Source organism: Entelurus aequoreus, linkage group LG20, assembly GCF_033978785.1.
Source record: "Entelurus aequoreus isolate RoL-2023_Sb linkage group LG20, RoL_Eaeq_v1.1, whole genome shotgun sequence".
Taxonomy (NCBI): Eukaryota; Metazoa; Chordata; class Actinopteri; order Syngnathiformes; family Syngnathidae; genus Entelurus; species Entelurus aequoreus.
This window is the reverse complement of record NC_084750.1, coordinates 38,859,169-38,881,324: the sequence shown is the minus strand read 5'-3', so window position 1 is coordinate 38,881,324 and position 22,156 is coordinate 38,859,169. Positions and strand designations below refer to the sequence as shown.

The window sequence follows — 22,156 nt, the reverse complement described above, 5'->3', positions numbered from 1 at the left end:
TGAACTGCTGAACCCCAGGCTGCACTGTCATACGCTGTTTTCAGACCAGCACGACAGACGTTAAGTCAGCGTAAAGGCATAGTGAGTCCATCAACACGAACAATGGAGAACGCTGAATCTACGGTTTCCCGGGCAAGCAGATCGTCCGGAAGCAGATCGTCTGCCGCAAGTCTAACGTTAGCAGCTGCCACAGCACGTGCAAAAGCAGAAGCTGCCCAGGCCAGAGCTGCATTTGCAAAGAAAGAAATAGAAATTAAACTAGAAAAAGCTAGATTGGAAGCAACACTCCATGCACTCGAGAAAGAAGGTGAAGCACAAGCTGCCGCCGCTGAAGCAGCAGTGATGGAGGACGCTGCTGCAAGATTGGAAACGACAGTGGAACATTATATTCATCTGCCCTCACTCCAAAGCGCCCATGAGCGGACAGCTGAATACATAAGAAAACACAGTGAGCCCAGCATTGAGCCCAGTGATAAAGAGCCACGTGAAATACACACAAAGGACATTAAACTAGATGAAGGGATGAACAAAGTAAAAATTAAGGAATCAGATAGGCAACAGGAATCTGTACCCACAGTCTCAAAAGACTATCAGCCCCAAAGACCCCCAGAAAACAGTGCCCATAATATTCCTATGTATACAACGCCCTCTACTGTCCGCAACCGGTATTACTCACCCGCTCAATATCATTCTAATGACACTAATGAACTTGCTAAATATCTAGTAAGGAGTCAGTTGTTAACGTCTGAGCTCACAAAGTTTGATGACAAACCAGAAAATTATTTAGCTTGGAAATCATCATTCACTAACGCTACCGAGAGTCTTGATCTTAAAGCTGGGGAAGAAATTGACCTCCTGATTAAATCACTGGGCCCAGAGTCAGTTAAACATGCACGTCGTATCAGAGCAGTGAATATAAATAAATCACCAGCTGCATTACAACTCATCTGGGACAGGCTAGAAGAGACCTATGGTTCGCCAGAGGCCATAGAGGGCGCTCTTTTTGCAAAACTTGACCAGTTCCCCAAAATAGGGCCAAAAGATCACCTAAAACTAAGAGAGCTAAGCGATTTACTGTTGGAAATCAATTCAGCAATGCAAGAAGGATATTTACATGGACTGTCCTATCTTGATACGGCAAGAGGCATCGCTCCAATCGTGGAAAAATTGCCGTATGGACTACAGGACAGATGGATGATGGAAGGCTCGCGCTACAAACAGGAATATAAAGTAATTTTTCCTCCTTTTACCTTCTTTCTGCAGTTTATTCAGACACAAGCAAAGGCACGCAACGACCCAAGCTTCCATATCCAGCCATCATTCATCAGCGGAGTAAAAAAGGACAGATTTGGAGAAAATTACAGTAACAACCGCAGAACAGTTTCAGTGCATAAAACAAGCGTAACAGCCACACCCACTAATGAACCAGACAAATGGTGTCCTGTACATAACAGACCTCATGCACTACAACATTGTAGAAGTTTTAAGGAAAAACCTCTACAAGAAAGGAAGAGACTGTTAAAGCAACATAATATATGTTACAAGTGCTGTGCATCTACCAGACATGTGGCTCGTAACTGTGAAGCAGCAGTTAAATGTTCTGAATGTGACTCTGACAAGCACCCTTCTGCCTTGCATCCAGACTCACCTTCCCTTCCTCTCAGGTCTTCCTTACCTCCAGCATATCACGGCGGGGAGCAAGAAGATGGGCAGGAGGAAACAGTCGTTGCAAGTTGCACTGAGGTATGTGGGGAGGGCTTTTTAGGAAAGTCATGTTCTAAAATATGCCTGGTCAGTGTTTACCCAGCTAATGACCGCAGCAAGAGCAAAAGAATGTACGCCATGTTGGACGACCAGAGTAACTTGTCATTGGCACGCTCTGAGTTTTTTGATATGTTCAAAGTTAACAGCCTTGCAGCGCCATACACTCTGCAGACCTGTTCTGGTGTAGGTCTCACAGCTGGTCGCAGAGCCTCTGGTTACGTCATAGAGTCCATAGATGGCGCCACTGCAATACAGCTACCAATGTTGATCGAGTGTAACATGATACCAAACAAAAGAGAGGAAATTCCCACTCCAGCCGCTGCACAAGGTCATCCTCATCTCGAACGTATTGCACACAAAATACCACCTCTAGATGACAGTGCTGAGATTTTTCTATTACTCGGAAGAGACATTCTAAGAGTTCATAAAGTGCGCAGTCAAATCAATGGAACACACAATGCACCATATGCACAGAGGCTGGATCTAGGCTGGGTGATAGTGGGAGAAGTTTGCTTGGGCAGCACTCATAAGCCTTCAGAGGTCACCAGTTTAAAGACTCACGTTCTAGCAAATGGGAGGCCCACTCATTTTCCTCCTTGTGAAAATCACTTCACTATCAAATCAGAGACTAATCTTCCAGATCGACAGCTAGCTCTCAGTAGCACAAAAATGAAAGAAAATGCAAGCAACGTAAGCTTTGGAAGAGATGTTTTCTGTCAGACTAAAAATGACAACAAGCTTGCACCTTCGATGGAGGATCTGTTATTCCTCAAAATTATGGACAATGAGTTCACACAAAATGAGTCAAAGAGCTGGGTGGCCCCACTACCTTTTCGTGAGCCAAGGAAAATACTACCAAACAACCGCCAGTATGCAGTTAGTCGCCTCAAGTCACTGCAACGCACACTCATAAAAAACCCAGAAATGCAGTCCCACCTCACAGACTTTATGCAAAAGATGAAGGACAATGGACATGCTGAGCTTGCACCCCCAGTACAGAAAAACAAAGAGTATTGGTATTTGCCCTTTTTCGGAGTCTACCATCCACAGAAAAAATCGCAGATAAGAGTGGTATTTGACTCCAGCGCACAGTTTGAAGGTATGTCACTTAATGATGCGTTACTCTCAGGGCCTAACCTAAACAACAGTCTATTGGGTGTACTGGTGAGGTTTAGGAAGCATAAAGTTGCAATAACCGCAGACATTCAGCAGATGTTTTACTGCTTTCTAGTAAGAGAGGACTGTAGAGATGTTTTAAGATTTGTGTGGCACAAAGACAACAACCCCAAAAATGACATAGTGGACTACAGAATGTGCGTCCATGTTTTTGGCAATAGCCCCTCCCCTGCAGTAGCAACCTATGGGCTAAGAAGAGCTGCACAACAAGGAGAGGAAAAATACGGGGCAGATGTGCGTCAGTTTGTTGAAAGAGACTTTTATGTGGATGATGCCTTGAAGTCTGTTCCCACTGAGCAAGGCGCCATCAATCTTGTCAAAAGAACACAAGAAATGCTAGCAGCCTCAAATCTCCGGCTCCTCAAAATAGCCTCCAACAAAGTTGAGGTGATGGATGCTTTTCCAGTGGAGGACCGTGCCAAAGATCTCCAGGATTTGGACCTGTTCAAGGACGACCTTCCTGATCAGCGAAGCCTTGGCATAAAATGGAACATAATGTCAGACTATTTCACCTTTCACATCCCCCATACAGATAAACCCTACACACGCAGAGGGGTCCTTTCAACAGTAAACAGTGTATTTGACCCGCTAGGGTTTCTGTCTCCAGTCATCATCCAAGGACGACTCCTTTTGAGAGAACTTTCGCTGCACACTACAGAGTGGGATTCAGCCCTGCCCGAGGACATGAGAGGGAAATGGGTAGAATGGCAGCAGTCCCTACAATGCCTCAGTAACCTCCAAATGCCGCGCACATACTCTAACATCCCACTTTCTCAAGCCAAATGTGTAGAACTATGCATCTTTTCGGACGCATCTATGAAAGCAATATGTGCAGTTGCTTATATTAAAGTTACCGCTGCTGATGGCACAACAGAAGTTGGCTTTGTTCTGGGTAAGGCACGACTCACCCCCCAGCCGGAGCTTACAGTCCCCAGGCTTGAACTCTGTGCCGCAGTTATGGCTGTGGAAATGGCAGAAGTGATAAGCGATGAGATTGACCATCAAATAGACAAAATTGGCTTCTACACAGATAGCAAGGTGGTCCTGGGCTATATCACCAACCAGTCAAGGCGCTTCTACGTCTATGTAAACAACCGTGTTCGACGCATCAGAGAGTCAACAACACCTGAGCAATGGCACTTCGTCGCAACGGATCAAAATCCTGCTGACCACGGCTCACGCGCTGTCCCAGCTTCAGAGTTGCAGAAAACGTCATGGTTCACAGGGCCGGCCTTCCTACAGTGCTCTTCAGACATCCAGCCAGAGCAACATCTGTATGAGCTACTGGAGCCAGACAGTGATGCAGAGGTGCGCCCAGAGGTAAGAACCCTCTGCACAAACACTACAAAAACCGTGTTAGACACAAAACGCTGGGAACGCTTTTCCTCATGGAAATCACTGAAAAGAACTGTAGCAAACCTGATTCACGTAGCACAATGCTTCTCCTCTTCCAAAACAAACAAAGACTGTAATGGTTGGCATATCTGTAAAACAGCCATTACATGTGAACTGTTAGAGCAAGCTGAGAACATTATGATGAAAAATGTTCAGCAAGAAACGTATGCAGATGAGATCAAATGCATTTCAGCAAAACAAAATCTTTCCAAACACAGCCCGCTCATAAAGCTTAACCCCATCCTTGGAAATGACAGCCTATTGAGAGTCGGTGGTCGCATTATTCGCTCAGGCTTAGAAGCAAAAGAAATGAATCCTATTATATTACCAGGCACCAACTACATAACCACCCTCCTTGTGCGACATCACCATGAAAAGGTTAACCACCAAGGGAGACACTTTACCGAAGGGGCGGTCAGAGAAAGTGGCCTGTGGATTGTAGGTGCAAAAAGGTGCATTGGCAAAGTTATAAACAAGTGTGTTACATGCAAGAAACTGAGAGGAAAGTTTGAGGAGCAAATAATGAGCGACCTGCCAGTAGACCGACTTCGGCTAGAGCCCCCCTTTTCTTATGTGGGCTTGGACATTTTTGGCCCATGGGAAGTATTCACAAGGCGTACAAGAGGAGGACAGGCTAACAGCAAACGGTGGGCAGTACTCTTTACCTGCTTGTGCACAAGGGCTGTTCACATTGAAGTTGTGGAGGAGATGAGCTCATCAAGTTTTATCAATGCACTGAGGCGCTTTTTTGCGCTGAGAGGTCCTGCTAAACAGCTGCGCTCCGACTGTGGCACTAATTTTATTGGTGTTCACAAAGAGATCACAACGTCAGTGCCAGACGAGAACAAAGTGCAACAATATTTACAGGAACACAAGTGTACATGGGTATTCAACCCACCCCATTCATCCCATATGGGTGGAGTATGGGAACGTATGATCGGCCTGGCGAGGCGCATTCTGGACAACATGTTGCTGCAAGCTGGTCGTGCCCAACTTACCCATGAAATACTGACTACATTTCTTGCAGAAGTCACGGCCATAATGAATGCCCGCCCGCTAATACCAGTCTCATCAGACCCAGAGCATCCTTTCATTCTAAGCCCTGCTATGCTGCTCACACAAAAAACGCATGCTGTTCCTCCAATCTGTGACAACATCAACCAGAAGGAGATGCTGAAGAGCCACTGGAAGCGTGTTCAGTTCCTCGCAGACAACTTCTGGAGCAGGTGGCAAAAGGAGTATCTCAGCAGCCTCCAATCTCGTCAGAAATGGCACCACAAAAGGACTGACATTAAAGAAGGGGATGTAGTACTCCTTAAGGACGAACAAACAAGAAGAAATGAGTGGCCAATGGGCGTCATTGCAAAGACAGTTCCCAGTGTCGATGGAACCGTGAGAAAGGTTGAGGTTAGAGTCGCTAACCAAGGGACTGTCAAGACTTATTTTAGACCCATATCAGAATTGGTTTTTCTGTTATCCGGTGATGTATAAGTTTGTTTATTTGTGGTATCCATAGGATGCCAGACGGGGAGTGTTCTGGCTCTGCCATTAGTATTGTGTGCACTGGCTCTTTAAGAGAATCAGGAAGTGAGTGTCCTGGCCATGCTGCGCAGAGATGATGACGTAATGTGATTCAGACCACGGAGACGGCATGTTGTTCAGTTCTGTAGCTGTGTTAGAGTTCATAAAAGCATTCCCTGTGAGTATTGCAGTAAAAAATGATGTGTAGATGGAATATATGTTAGAAAGTAGTACATTTAAGTAGTTCATTTAATGTTTAGGGAACTATTTACAAGTCTTATTTTGAATGCATTATTTGTGTATACTGATGCACCTATACTGTATCTGTTTGTTATAGTTTCACACCTGCCATATAAAAACGGGTCCAACTCATCCTGACGTCTGCGACTTCTTGTGTGGGGGTGTTTAACTAACTGGAAAGTGAAAAGGTTTCATGAAGCCAGTACAGCTTGTAACACTTAGTTCTTTTTTTTTTTTGCATCAAAATAGCCATACCTTTAAATTAGTGGTAAAAGGTCAATATACAAACCTAGTTTTAGATTGTGTTCCCTGTTAAAATCTCACAATTCATGAGAATTGTTGTTGAAAACAGACTTTTTGGGGCTTGTTGGTCTAGTCGTATGATTCTCGCTTAGGGTGCGAGAGGTCCCGGGTTCAATTCCCGGACAAGCCCTTAATGGTGCTCTCAACTCTCACCTCAATTTTCCAAACTGCGCACACTCAAGGGACCAATGAATATTGTAGTGAATCACATTTTTTGTTAATAAAAGTGCAGTTACAGGTCGTCTCCACAGATAAAATATAAACTTTTTTGAGAATTTGGTGGAGTTTAACATAGGGCTTGTTGGTCTAGTGGTATGATTCTCGCTTTGGGTGCGAGAGGTCCCGGGTTCAAATTCTGGACAAGCCCTAAGCGGTGATTCTAAACTCTAAGCTTAACTTTCCAAATTGCACACCCTCAAGGGATCAATGAAAATGTATAAAATCAAATTCAGTGGGACCTCAATTTACAAACTCTAATTGTTTACGAAAGAACTTGTAACCTTTAGTTCTTTTTTTTTTTGCATCAAAATAGCCATACCTTTAAATTAGTGGTAAAAGGCCAATATACAAACTTAGTTTTAGATTGTGTTCCTTGTTAAAATCTCACAATTCAGGAGAATTTTTGTTGAAAACAGACTTTTAGGGGCTTGTTGGTCTCGTCATATGATTTTCGCTTAGGGCCTGGACAAGCCTTAACAGTGCTCTTGAACTCTCAGCTCAATTTTCCAAACTGCGCACACTCAAGGGATCAATGAAAATGTATAAAATCAAATACAGTAAAACTTCAATTTACAAACTCTAATTGTTTACGAAAGAGCTTGTAACCCTTAGTTCTTTTTTTTGCATCAAAATAGCCATACCTTTAAATTAGTGGTAAAAGGCCAATATACAAACTTAGTTTTAGATTGTGTTCTTTGTTAAAATCTCACAATTCATGAGATTTTTTGCTGAAAACAGGCTTTTTGGGGCTTGTTGGTCTAGTCGTATGATTTTCGCTTAGGGTGTGAGAGGTCCCGGGTTCAATTCCCGGACAAGCCCTTAATGGTGCTTTGAACTCTCAGCTAAATTTCCCAAACTGCGCACACTCAAGGGATCAATGAAAATGTATAAAATAAAGTACAGTGGGACCTCAAATTACGAGCTCTAATTGATTACGAAAGACCTTGTAACCCTTAGTTCTTTTTTTTGAGAATTTGGTCTAATTTAACATAGGTCTAGTGGTATGATTCTCGCTTTGGGTGCGAGAGGTCCCGGGTTCAATTCCTGGACAAGCCCTAAGCAGTGATCCTTAACTCTAAGCTTAATTTTCCAAATTGCCCCCCCTCAAGGGATCATTGAAAATGTATAGAATCAAAAATAGTGGGACCTCAATTTACAAACTCTAATTGTTTACAAAAGTGCTTGTAACACTTAGTTCTTTTTTTTTTTGCATCAAAATAGCCATACCTTTAAATTAGTGGTAAAAGGTCAATATACAAACCTAGTTTTAGATTGTGTTCCCTGTTAAAATCTCACAATTCATGAGAATTTTTGTTGAAAACAGACTTTTTGGGGCTTGTTGGTCTAGTCCAGACCTGGGCATTGTACGGCCCGCGGCCGCATCCGGCCCTTTGCGCATCCCTGTCCGGCCCGCGTGAGGCCAATCATAAATTACAAAATAAATTTAAAAAAGTATCTATGTCGAGTGTGCAATAAAACGGTGCTGCTTTTGTTTTGAAAAGCGTTATTTGTATTACTTCCGTGTGGACGTATGCGCGTTTGCGATTGTGAGTGAATTGAACGGCGCAATAAAAAATTACAAAATAAAGTTTAAAAAACATCTATGTCGTGCGCGCAATACAACTGTGCTGCTTTTATTTTGAAATGTCTTATTTATGCCATATGTCCGGGGGGAACCTGTGAGTGAAGGTGCATAGAGACAAGTGATGAGACGCTAAAAAAAGAAAAGTTGATGACGTGTTTTGGACTGGCAAGTATTTCTTTACATAAATTAAAGGTAAAGCCGTGTGCTTAATTTGTGGTACACAGCTTGCTGTGTTTAAAGAATATCATTTTAATCGCCACTACACGAAGAAACACGAGGGAAAATACCGGAATCTGTCTGATGAAGCGTGCGCAAGGGAGGCCGATGCGTTGGTGGTAAAACTGCAAACCCAACAAGGACTTTTTGCCATATTTCACACCCCCAGAGATGCAGCCGTCAGGACAAGTTTCGTCATTTCTCACAAAAGCGCCAGAAAAAGTTTATTAAGGAGTGCTTATTGGACTTTGTTGCGCTGATATGCCCGGAGACATGGACTGTTTTTCGCTAACTTTGGATGAGATCTGTGATGTACGTGACACCTCCAGCTGCTCTTCTTCTTACGTGGGATAACTGCAGACTTTCAAATCACGGAGTAGCTGGCAGCCAAACAGTCAATTAAAGAGACAACCACAGGTAATGACTTGTTCACATAGGTAAATGCGTGTTTGGACATGTTAGGACTGAAATGGGACAAGCTGGCAGGTGTGACAATCCAATCCACTTTTTTTATATAGCACATTTAAACAACAAAATGTTTCCAAAGTGCTCCACAACAATATTAAAAACAATATTCAAATATTATCCTTAGCTCCACCAATGACTGAATAAAAAGAAAAAGCAATTACATATAAAACCAATATAAAAAACAATATAAAATAAATATGATTAAAAACTATTTTTAACAACAGATGGTTGTCCAAATCTGATGGGGAAAAATGTTGGATAATGCAGGATAAAGTGACCATCAAAAGCAATCTGCTTTTGTATAAAGTTAAGTTAGGTTAAATTAAATTATTATTATTATTATTATTAATTATTATTATTATCATTATTATTATTTATCTTACGGTATATCAAAAATAATATTGAGCAAAATTTAATTGAAATATTGTCGTGTGGCCCTCCAGCAGTGCTCGGGTTGCTTATGCGGCCCCCGGTGAAAATTAATTGCCCACCCCTGGTCTAGTCGTATGATTCTTGCTTAGGGTGCGAGAGGTCCTGGGTTCAATTTCCGGACAAGCCCTTAACGATGCTTTGATTTCTCAGCTCAATTTTCCAAACTGCGCACACTCAAGGGATCAATGAAAATTGTAGTGAATTAAATTTTTTGTTAATAAAAGTGCAGTTACAGGTCGTCTCCACAGAAAATATAAAATATAAAAAATAGAAAAGATAAAATATAAACTTTTTTGAGTTTGTATTTTATCTGGGGCGGTATAGCTCCGTTGGTAGAGCGGCCGTGCCAGCCACTTGAGGGTTGCAGGTTCGATCCCCGTTTCCGCCATCCTAGTCACTGCCGTTGTGTCCTTGGGCAAGACACTTTACCCACCTGCTCCCAGTGCCACCCACACTGGTTTAAATGTAACTTAGATATTGGGTTTCACTATGTAAAGTGCTTTGAGTCACGAGAGAAAAAGCACTATATAAATATAATTAACTTAATTCACTTCACTTGAGAATTTGGTGGAATTTAACATAGATGATTCTCGCTTTAGGTGCGAGAGGTCCCGGGTTCAATTCCTGGACAAGCCCTGGACAGTGATTCTAAACTCTAAGCTTATTTTTCCAAATTGCACACCCTTTAAGGGATCAATGAAAATGTATACAATCAAATACAATGGGACCTCAATTTACAAACTCCAATTGTTTACGAAAGAGCTTGTAACCCTTAGTTCTTTTTTTTGCATCAAAATAGCCATACCTTTAAATTATTGGTAAAAGTACAATATACTAATGTAGTTTTAGATTGTGTTCCTTGTTAAAATCTCACAATTCATGAGAATTTTTGTTGAAAGTGGAATTTTTGGGGCTTGTTGGTCTAGTCATATGATTCTCGCTTAGGGTGAATCAAAATTGTAATGAATCCAATTTTTTGTTACCCACAGGTAAAATATAAACTTATTTGAGAATTTGGTGGCTCTTAACAGGGCTTGTTGGTCTAGTGGTATGATTCTCGCCTTTGGGTGCGAGAGGGCCCAGGTTCATTTTCTGGACAAGCCCTAAGCAGTGATTTTAAACTCTTAACTTATATTTCCAAACTGCACACCCTCAAGGGCTCAATGAAAATGTATAAAATCAAATACAGTGGGACCTCAATTTACAAACTCTAACCCTTAGTTATTTTTTGCATTAAAATAGCCATACCTTTAAATTAGTGGTAAAAGTCCAAAATACAAACCTAGTTTTAGATTTTGTTCCTTGTTAAAATCTCACAATTCATGAGAATTTTTGTTGAAAATTGATTTTTTGGGGCTTGTTGGTCTAGTAGTATGATTCTCGCTTAGGGTGCGAGAGGTCCTGGGTTCAATTCCCGGACAAGCCCTTAATGGTGCTTTGAACTCTCAGCTCAATTTTCCAATATGCGCACACTCAAGGGATCAATGAAAAATGTGAATCAAATTTTTTGTGAATCAAATTTTTTGTTAATAAAAGTGAAGTTACAGTTTGTCTCCACAGACAAAATATAAACTTTTTTCAGAATTTGGTGGGATCTGAAATAGGGCTTGTTGGTCTAGTGGTATGATTCTCGCTTTGGGTGAGAGAGGTACCGGATTCAATTCCTGGACAAGCCCTAAGCAGTGATTTTAAACTCTTAGCTTAATTTTCCAAATTGCAAACCCTCAAGGGATCAATGAAAATGTATAAAATCAAATACAGTGGGACCTCAATTTACAAACTCTAATTGTTTACGAAAGAGCTTGTAACCCTTAGTTCTTTTTTTTGCATCAAAACAGCCATACCTTTAAATTAGTGGTAAAAGTGCAATATACTAATGTAGTTTTAGATTGTGTTCCCTGTTAAAATCTCACAATTAATGAGATTTTTTGTTGAAAATGTATAAAATCAAATACAGTGGAACCTCAATTTACAAACTATAATTGTTTACGAAAGAGCTTGTAACCCTTAGTTGTTTTTTTGCATCAAAATAGCCATACCTTTAAATTATTGGTAAAAGTGCAATATACTAACATAGTTTTAGGTTGTGTTCCCTGTTAAAATCTCACAATTCATGAGAATTTTTGTTGAAAGTTGTCTTGTTGGTCTAGTCGTGTGATTGGTGCTTAGGGTGCGAGAGGTCCTGGGTTCAATTCCCGGACAAGCCCTTCAATCAATCAATCAATGTTTATTTATATAGCCCTAAATCACACGTGTCTCAAAGGGCTGCACAAGCCACAACGACATCCTCGGTACAGAGCCCACATACGGGCAAGGAAAAACTCACCCCAGTGGGACGTCGATGTGAATGACTATGAGAAACCTTGGAGAGGACCGCATATGTGGGTAGCCCCCCTCTAGGGGAGACCGAAAGCAATGGATGTCGAGTGGGTCTGACATAATATTGTGAAAGTCCAGTTTACAGTGGATCCAACACATCAGCGAGAGTCCAGTCCATAGTGGGGCCAGCAGGAAACCATCCCGAGCGGAGACGGGTCAGCAGCGCAGAGATGTCCCCAACCGATGCACAGGCTAGCGGTCCACCCGGGGTCCCGACTCTGGACAGCAGGCACTTCATCCATGGCCACCGGACCTGCGCAACTCCCCCTCCCCAAGGGAGAGGGGAGCAGAGGACAGAAGAAAAGAAACGGCAGATCAACTGGTCTAAAAATGGGTTCTATTTAAAGGCTAAAGTATACAAATGAGTTTTAAGATGGGACTTAAAAGCTTCTACAGAGGTAGCATCTCTAACTGTTACCGGGAGGGCCTTCCAGAGTACTGGAGCCCGAATAGAAAACGCTCTATAGCCTGCAGACTTTTTTTGGGCTCTGGGAATCACTAATAAGCCGGAGTTCTTTGAACGCAGATTTCTTGCCAGGACATATGGTACAATACAATCGGCAAGATAGGCTGGAGCTAGACCGTGTAGTATTTTATACGTAAGTAGTAAAACTTTAAAGTCACATCTTAAGTGCACAGGAAGCCAGTGCAGGTGAGCCAGTATAGGTGTAATATGACCAAACTTTCTTGTTCTTGTCAAGAGTCTAGCAGCCGCATTTTGTACCAACTGTAATCTTTTAATGCCAGACATAGGGAGACCCGAAAATAATACGTTACAGTAATCAAGACGAGACGTAACGAACGCATGATTTGTACCAACTGTAATCTTTTAATGCCAGACATAGGGAGACCCGAAAATAATACGTTACAGTAATCGAGACGAGATGTAACGAACGCTTGAATAATGATCTCAGCGTCGCTAGTGGACAGAATGGAATGAATTTTAGCGATATTACGGAGATGAAAGAAGGCCGTTTTAGTAACACTCTTAATATGTGACTCAAACGAGAGAGTTGGGTCGAAGATAATACCCAGATTCTTTACCGAGTCGCCTTGTGTAATTGTTTGGTTGTCAAATGTTAAGGTGGTATTATTAAATAGATGTCGGTGTCGAGCAGGACCGATAATCAGCATTTCCGTTTTCTTAGCGTTGAGTTGCAAAAAGTTAGCGGACATCCATTGTTTAATTTCATTAAGACACGCCTCCAGCTGACTACAATCCGGCGTGTTGGTCAGCTTTAGGGGCATGTAGAGTTGGGTGTCATCAGCATAACAGTGAAAGCTAACACCGTATTTGCGTATGATGTCACCTAGCGGCAGCATGTAACTACTAAAGAGTGCATGGCCAAGAACCGAACCCTGGGGAACTCCGCACGTTACCTTGACATATTCCGAGGTCACATTGTTATGGGAGACGCACTGCATCCTGTCAGTAAAATAAGAGTTAAAGCAAGACAAGGCTAAGTCTGACATACCAACACATGTTTTGATACGCTCTAATAAAATATTATGATCGACGGTATCGAAAGCAGCGCTAAGATCAAGAAGCAAAAACATAGATGACGCATCAGAATCCATTGTTAGCAATATATCATTAGTCATTTTTGCGAGGGCTGTCTCCGTAGAGTGATTTGCCCTGAAACCGGATTGAAAAGGTTCACAGAGATTGTTAGACACTAAGTGTTCATTTAGCTGCTGTGCAACAATTTTTTCGAGAATTTTCTAAATAAACGGAAGGTGGGAGACCGGTCGGTAGTTTACCATGAGGTCAGGATCGAGGTTAGGTCTTTTGAGCAGAGGATGAACAACCGCTTTTTTGAATGCTAGGGGAACAGTGCCGGAGGAAAGTGATAAGTTTATAATATTTAACACTGATGGACCTAATAATACAAACAGTTCCTTGATAAGTTTCCCAGGTAGTGGGTCAAGTAAACCTGTTGTTTGTTTTATCCCACTTACACGCCGTAATAATTCCTCTAATGTTATATCATCAAAAATAGAGAGACTATTTTGGAGGGCGGTATCCGTCGTATATACAGTCGTATTTGTGTTAATAGAACCCAGTTGTAGCTGGGATGCGTTGTCTTTAATCTCCTTTCTAATGAGTTCAATTTTCTTATTAAAGAAATTAATAAAGTCATCTGCCGAGTGGGTGGAGCTACTGGGAGAAGTCCCTTGTTGGGTTAGCGATGCTACTGTACTAAACAGAAATTTAGGATCGTTTTTGTTCAGGCGGATGAGATTTGAGTAATATTTAGCTTTAGCTAAGGTAAGCATGCGTTTATAAGTTATTAAACTATCACTCCATGCTTGATGGAAAACCTCAAGTTTAGTCGCGCGCCATTTGCGTTCCAGCTTTCTACATGATAATTTATGAGCTCTAATTTCTTCTGTAAACCATGGGGTGCGCCTTTTAGGGGCCCTTTTTTGCTTTAGCGGTGCTATACTATCAATGGTTTTGCGCAGGGCATCGTCAAAGTTGTTAGTGAGGTTATCAATAGAGTTATCAATTTGGGAATGGTGCCATTACCGAAGGCAGTAGGTCAGCAAGAGTCATCGTTGTGGCAGCATTAATGTTGCGACCGCTATAGCAGTTATTATTATTATTATTAGCTTGTTGACAATGAGTAAGAACTTCAAATTTTATAAGGTAATGATCGGACATTACTTTAGTATACGGAAGTATCATAATTTTGGAGGTGGTGACACCCCTGACAAGCACTAGATCTATTGTATTACCGTTGCGATGCGTGGGTTCATGTATTATTTGTGTAAGACCACAGCTATCAATTATGCTCTGCAGCGCCACGCACTGAGGGTCCGATGGGGTATTCATATGGATATTAAAGTCCCCCATTATGATTATATTGTTGGCGTGCGTCACTAGATCAGCAAGAAACTCTGAGAATTCACTGATAAAGTCCGAATAGGGCCCAGGGGGGCGGTAGATAACAGCCAGGTCGAGAGGTAGCGGTGTGACAGACCTCATAGTAAGCACCTCAAATGATTTATATTTATTATTTAGGTTAGGGGTAAGTTTAAAGTTTTCATTGTATATTAGTGCGACACCCCCTCCCCTTTTAAGAGGACGGGCAACATGTGCATTCGTATAGATAGGAGGAGATGCCTCATTTAGCGCAAAAAAATCGTCTGGTTTAAGCCAGGTTTTGCTAAGACCAATGACGTTAAGACTGTTGTCTCTAATGACCTCATTAACTAATAACGCTTAGGGAGACAATGATCCTATGTATAGGTATTGGGCTGTTTTGACAAGTTTTTGTTGAGATTATCCGTAACAGCAATATTAACAATGTTGCGTTTATTATGCGTAGTGCACTTTAAATAGTTTTGACCATATCTAAGAATTGATATGACAGGGATTTTCCAATTGTTTGTTTGGTGCTGCGATAAACTGGACACATCATAATTTGCCACCTCAGTAGAATGCATGTCTACCTCTGACACAGTCACAACAGAAAAAACATTATGTGAATTGTGTATTATTCTAAGAGAATTGCTATGCGTACATGGATTATCCAGCCTGTCGCTGGCTAGTTCTATCTTAACTGACTCCTCACCCGGACTAACAGACTCTGTAATTGCCTGTGACCGGGCTTGCTCTAGTGTAGTCAGTCAAGTGAGACTTAAACAGTAGTCTATGTTCCTAGACAGGATGATGGCGCCTTCCTGGTTAGGGTGAAGGCCGTCTCTCATCAGCAAGCTGGTTTGCCCCAGAAAGAGGGTCAGTTATCAATAAACGTTAGTCCCTGTTGTCTACAGAAGATAGCCAGCCACTTGTTAAGCGAGACTAATCTGCTATACCTCTCATCATTGCCTCTCGCAGGCAGGGGGCCAGAGACTATTACTCGATGCCTGGACATCTTTCTGCCCTTAACAGTGCTTTTGAACTCTCAGCTCAATTTTCCAAACTGCGCACACTCAAGGGATCAATGAAAATGTATAAAATCAAGTGCAATGGAACCTCAAAATACGAGCTCTAATTGATTACAAAAGAGCTTGTAACCCTTAGTTATTTTTTGCATTAAAATAGCCATACCTTTAAATCAGTGGTAAAAGTCCAATATACAAACCTAGTTTTAGATTGTGTTCCTTGTTAAAATCTCACAATTCATTAGAATTTTGTTGAAAATTTATTTTTTTGGTGCTTGTTGGTCTAGTTGTATGATTCACGCTTAGGATGTGAGAGGTCGTGGGTTCAATTCCCGGACAAGCCCTTAATGGTTGCTTTGAACTGTTAGCTCAATTTTCCAAACTGCGCACACTCAAGGGATCAATGAAAATTGTAGTGAATCAATTTTTTTGTTAATAAAAGTGCAGTTAAAGGTTGTCTCCACAGAAAAAGTATATACTTTTTTGAGAATTTGGTATTATTTAGGCTTGTTGGTCTAGTGGTATGATTCTCGCTTTGGGTGCGAGAGGTTCTGGGTTCAATTCCCGGACAAGTCCTTAACAGTGATTTAAAACTCTTAGCCTAATATTCCAAACTGCACACCCTCAAGGGATCAATGAAAATGTATAAAATCAAATACAGTGGTAGCTCAATTTACAAGCTTTAATTCATTTAGGACAGAGCTTGGTTCTTTTTTGCAGGAATTAGCCATACCTTTAAATTAGTGGTAAAAGTGCAATATATTAACCCCGTTTCAGAATGATTTCCCTGTTAAAATCTCACAATTCGTAAGATTTTTTTGTTGAAATGTGATTTTTTTTTCTTGTTGGTCTAGTCGTATGATTTTCACTTAGGGTGTGAGAGGTCCCGGTTCAATACCCAGACAAGCCATTAACAGTGCCTTTCAACTCTTAGCTCAATTTTCCATAATGCACACACTCATGGGATCAATGAAAATGTATAAAATCAAATACAGTGGGACCTCAATTTACAAGCTCTAATTGTTTACAAAAGAGCTTGTAACCCTTAGTTCTTTTTTTTGCACCAAAATAGCCATACCTTTAAATTTGTGGTAAAAGTGCAATATACTAACCCAGTTTCAGAATGATTTCCCTGTTAAAATCTCACAATTCGTAAGATTTTTTGTTGAAACGTGATTTTTCGGGGCTTGTTGGTCTAGTCGTATGATTCTCACTTAGGGTGTGAGAGGTCCCGGGTTCAATACCCAGACAAGCCATTAACAGTGCCTTTCAACTCTTAGCTCAATTTTCCAAAATGCACACACTCAAGGGATCAATGAAAATGTATAAAATCAAATACAGTGGGTCCTCAATTTACAAGCTCTAATTGTTTACAGAAGAGCTTGTAACCCTTAGTTATTTTTTTGCATCAAAATAGCCATACTTTTAAATTAGTGGTAAAAGTACAATATACTAACCCAGTTTCCGAATGATTTCCCAGTTAAAATCTCACAATTCATGAGATTTTTTGTTGAAACATGTTTTTTTGGGGCTTGTTGGTCTAGTCGTATGATTCTCGCCTCGAGTCTGGGGTTTATTCCTGAAAAAGCTCTTGTTGATTTATACATGAATATTGTAGTTATTTGTTAAGTTACAGATTGTCTCCCGAAATAAAATATCAACTTTTTTGAGAATTTGGTAAAGCACAACTCAGGGCGTGTTTTTTTTCGTAGTATTAATTCTCACTTTGAGTGTGAGAGGTCTTGATTTCAATTCCCGGAGAAGCCATTAACAGTGACTTTTAACTCCAAGCTTAATTTTCCAAACACTCAAGGGATTAATGAAATTCCATAAAATCAAGTACAGAGGTACTCAATTTACGAACTCTAATTGTTTTAGGACGGAGCATGTAACCCTTAGTTCCATTTTGCATGAAAATAGCCATACCTTTAAATTAGTGGTAAAAGTGCAATATACAAACCCAGTTTCAGAATGATTTCCCTGTTGTTGAAAGGTTTTTACGGGGATTTTTGGTTTAGTTGTATGATTCTCGCTTAAGGTGCGAGAGTTCCAGGTTTCAATTCTCGGACAAGCCCTTAATAGTACTCTTAGCTCAATTTTCCAAAATGCACACACTCAAGGGATCAATGAAAATGTATAAAATCCAATTTAATGGGACCTCATTTTACGAGCTATAATTTTTTACGAAAGAGCTTGTAACCTTTAGTTCTTTTTTTGCATGAAAAAAGCCATACCTTTAAATTAGTGGTAAAAGTCCAATGAACTAACCTAGTTTTAGATTGTGTTCCCTGTTAAAATCTCACAATTCATGAGAATTTTTGTTGAAATTTGATTATTCAGGGCTTGTTGGTCAGTTGTATGATTCTTGCTTAGGGTGTGAGAGGTCCAAGGTTCAATTCCCGGACAAGCCCTTAACAGTGCTTTTGAACTCTCAGCTCAATTCCTTAACAGGGATTTTGAACTCTGAGCTCAATTTTCCAAACTGCACACACTCAAAGGATCAATGAAAATACATTTTTAAAATACAGTGATACCTCAAATTTCAAGCTCTAATTATTTAGGACAGAGCATGTAACCCTAAGTTCTTTTTTTAAATAAAAATAGCCATACATTTAAATTAGTGGTAAAAGTGCAATATACTAACCTAGTTTTAGATTGTGTTCTCTTTCAACATGTCACATTTATTGAGATTCTTGCAAAATCAGAAGTCAGAGCTTGTTGGTCTAGTCGTATGATTCTTGCCTGAGGTCTGGGGTTCAATTACTGAAAAAGCTTGTGTTCATTTACTCATGAAAATTGTAGTGAATCAAAATTTGTTTTAATAAAAGTGCAGTTAGGCCCTGTGATGAGGTGACGACTTGTCCAGGGTGTACCCCTCCTTCCGCCCAAATGCAGCTGAGATAGCCTCCAGCACCCCCCCCCCCCCCCCCCCCCGCGACACTGAAAGGGACAAGCGGTAGAAAATGGATGGTTGGATAGAAAAGTGCAGTTACAGATCGTCTCCCCAGATAAAATGTCTAATTTTTTGAGAATTTGGTGGGGCGCAACATAGGGCTAGTGGTATGATTCGCGCTTCGGGTGTGAGAGGTCCCGGGTTCAAATCCTGGACAAGCCCTTAACAGTGATTTAAAACTCTTAGCTCAATTTTCCAAAGTGCACACACTCAAGGGTTCAATGAAAATGTATAAAATCAAATACAGTGGTAGCTCAATTTACGGGCTCTAATTGTTTAGGACAGATCTTGTAAACTTAGGTTTTCTTTTGCAGGAAAATAGCCGTACCTTTAAATTAGTGGTAAAAGTGCAATATACTAACCCAGTTTCAGAATGATTTTCCTGTTAAAATCTCACAATTTGTAAGATTTTTTGTTGAAACAGGTTTTTGCGGGGCTTGTTGGTAGGGATGCTGTTCGTTAACAGATTATCGATGTCGATGCCATTGTGTGTTCATAAGTGGTAATTGTTTTTGATGATAAAGCAAAGCTCATTAATCACCTGACGCCTTCTTGACAAACGGTGCTCTTTGCAGGAGTCGCCAGTGTCAATTCAACCACTTGTTTAGTGCTTATTTGCCCATAACGTTATTGCGGGATCAATCAATCAATCAATCAATCAATCAATGTTTATTTATATAGACCTAAATCACAAGTGTCTCAAAGGGCTGCACAAGCCACAACGACATCCTCGGTACAGAGCCCACATACGGGCAAGGAAAAACTCACCCTAGTGGGATGTCATTGAAACATTGACATTGTTTCCAGCAATGCCTCTCAAACCTTTTATAGCACAATCGTTAACTTTGCACGTAGCACAGTCACCACAATTTAACTCCAAACATGTACTCGCGCCCTGGTGAGTTAAATATTCGTATTACAACAAGAGACTCCAAAAAAATCTTGAAATTTGCACAACCGATTTTAAGTCTGTCCGATTTATTTTGACCAAAAAGTGAACGCTTGGGTCAACAATTTAAGACCCAAAAGAGGCATTTCTGTGAAAAAAGGGTTTATGTTGTTGTATCATTAATTTCATCATTATCACTAATCAGCGTGAAAGTCGTGAAACAATTGTAACACAACTACTGTATTTTCTGGATAATAGTATATAAGCCACACCCACAAAATTTTAGAAAGAAACATTTTTTTTTCCATATTTTAGCCGCAGATATATATGTAATAGTGTGATGTTGTTGCGCTATATTATGAACTAGACAGGGTGTTATATTATATTTAGAAGTATCGCTTTTATTTTGAAGAACCGGATGTCCGGTGCGGGTAGTGTCTTTGCTGTTTTTTCGATTGCTTTACTTCCTCTTCCTTCGGACTTTTGAATGAGAAGGTAATAGTTCTTCACTGCTCCGTGTTTCTTCATATTGTAAATATTCTTCCTAAACGTTTCTAGATACTTTAAAAGTTAACCCAATAATGTTGTTTGTACAAGTGATGTGTTTAAAGTAATGTTTATGCACAATATCGTTTATTTAGAAGTAGAGCGTCGACTGTGTGAATTGTTTGGTAGTATTTACACGTGGTATTTACATCACACAGGAGCAGATATCACTCCGCCAGCAAGTTGAGACGTGTGTGTGTGTGTTAGTGATGGGTTGATGAGGCCTCATGAAGCGTTTCGACACATTGCAAAACTGTATTGATACTGTGTCGATACTGTGTCACTAAATACTGACATCTGCTGGACATTAAAAATCCCTACAGGCAACCTATGGACCGACTCAACTGACACTGATTTTATGACCTAGTATATACAATAATATAAACCAAGTCATTGTATTTCATTTAGGATTATTTAATATCTTCATTTAAATAAAAATATATTTTTATCTTTTTTAGATACAGTCAAATAATGTGAACATGTATCATGACTAGGATGGTAGAAGGTGGGGATTGAACCCCAGTAACCGATTGCTGGCACGGCCACGCTACCAACTTCGCCACGCCGTCATTCCTGTACCTTCTCTAGTAACAGTAGTGATGGGTCCTGCAACACAGATGCATAGGCGCATGCGTCGAGCTCATAGAGCGAAACCCTGTGTCGGTGCGCGTACAAGCTTTTAGAAAGTCACGTGACCGATCATGAGCTGCTTTGGTCACGTGACCGATACGCGAACTGTATCGCACTGACGCCTCCTCTGTGCCCTGTGAGCAACATTCCCTCTAAGGTGCGCGCCTGCGCAATTGCGCAGTGCTCAGGCGTCCTCCGCGCACACCGTGCGCCGCACAGCCAATATATGCCGCGCACCAAATCAAACCCATCTGAATTCTAAACAAAATAAACACATTTATTCTGTGTAATTTTGAAATGCAACTTTGAGTGACAGTGACAACAAGCGGCCCTAACGGTGTTCGTCAACAACACGCATTGCGCCGCTTCCTAATAAACAGTTTGACGCGCAGGCGTCAGTGCGATACAGTTCATGAGCGGTCACGTGACCAGAACAGCTCATGAGCGGTCACGTGACCAAAACAGCTCGTGTTCGGTCACGTGACTTTCTAAAAGCGATACGCGCACCGACACAGGGTATCGCTCTATGAGCTCGACGCATGCGCCGATGCATCGGTGTTGCCGGACCCATCACTAGTGTGTGTGTGTTTCATGTTTCCAACACGGGTATGTGGATTTGTGCATTATTATTATTTTGTGAGAAAACGTTTTTGTTAATGTAATTTAATGTATTATTATTTTTATATGAATGAATGTTTGTTAATTTCCCTTCCTTCGGACTTTTGAATGAGAAGGAGCAGATATCACTCCGCCAGCAAGTTGAGACCTGTGTGTGTGTGTGTGTGTGTTTCATGTTTCCAACACAGGTTACCAATAAATACTGAACCGACGGCATGGTGAAGTGTCTTTTATTTTAAAAAACTACACAACGCAGAATGAGACTCACTATATATACTTTGTGAAATTAGTTATTTACACAAATATTTTATATTTACATACCTTAATTGTTTCCAAGCACGGCAGTAAAACGGTTAATCAAACAAAACGGAAGTCATTGTCATGGACCCACTAGCTGCGGATGCTAGCTCTCCAATCAACTAAACCGACTCAAGTCCACGATGACGTTTTGGTGAATTTACGAAACTGAAACACAAAAGGAATGCTATTGCAAGCTAAAAATACTAACAAAGACACTCGTAAATGTTTTAGCATATAAGCTAATGCTAACGACGCTGGCTTCATTACATTACAAAAGCACATACAAATATGCTTGAAAGCACGCCTACGGACATCACACATGGGAAGTTAAGTAAGTAATAATTGTTTGTTATATTGTAAAACTTGCAAATGTTGCTTGGAGGGATGAATGAAGAATCCGTACGAGTAGTAACGCTATGCACGACTAGAAGACTAGAAGCTCTAAACAGTAGAACATTGCAAAACCTGCAGTGAGCAAACTAGTCCAAAAGGGGGCGCCATAGCACACCTTTTTAGTGCCATTTGCATTTTGGCCTTCAGCGAAAAAAATCCATAATATGGCCGCAGGGTTCAAAGTTTAAGAAAAAAGTTGTGGCTTATAGTCTGGAATTTATGGTACTACCAGTTGCAT

At 40.8% G+C, this 22,156-nt stretch overlaps 1 protein-coding gene and 3 non-coding genes across 5 annotated transcripts; all 4 read left to right on the top strand.

Annotated features, from left to right (window-relative positions):
• The first annotated feature begins 1,091 nt into the window (after nucleotides 1–1,091).
• Nucleotides 1,092–6,219, top strand: LOC133636262 (uncharacterized). Of its 2 annotated transcripts, none has more exons than XM_062030098.1 (2): nucleotides 1,092–1,230; nucleotides 1,643–6,219. In XM_062030098.1, the coding sequence occupies exon 2, from the start codon at nucleotides 1,834–1,836 to the stop codon at nucleotides 5,824–5,826; it is 3,993 nt and encodes a 1,330-aa protein (XP_061886082.1). In that variant the 5' UTR covers nucleotides 1,092–1,230; nucleotides 1,643–1,833; the 3' UTR covers nucleotides 5,827–6,219. The 2 variants fall into 2 exon arrangements, with proteins under 2 accessions (XP_061886082.1, XP_061886083.1); XM_062030099.1 differs by having other exon boundaries at nucleotides 1,101–1,230; nucleotides 1,665–6,219.
• Nucleotides 6,220–6,457: 238 nt separating this feature from the next.
• trnap-agg (transfer RNA proline (anticodon AGG)) lies at nucleotides 6,458–6,529 on the top strand. Its single transcript has one exon. It is a non-coding gene; the product is annotated as a tRNA-Pro (tRNA).
• A 165-nt stretch (nucleotides 6,530–6,694) lies between these two features.
• Nucleotides 6,695–6,766, top strand: trnap-ugg (transfer RNA proline (anticodon UGG)). Its single transcript has one exon. It is a non-coding gene; the product is annotated as a tRNA-Pro (tRNA).
• Nucleotides 6,767–16,093: 9,327 nt separating this feature from the next.
• On the top strand, nucleotides 16,094–16,165 carry trnap-ugg (transfer RNA proline (anticodon UGG)). Its single transcript has one exon. It is a non-coding gene; the product is annotated as a tRNA-Pro (tRNA).
• Nucleotides 16,166–22,156: the final 5,991 nt, after the last annotated feature.

Bases quoted from the DNA above. Each gene is read 5' to 3' on its own strand.
- LOC133636262 (XM_062030098.1), top strand. From the start codon at position 1,834: ATGTACGCCATGTTGGACGACCAGAGTAACTTGTCATTGGCACGCTCT.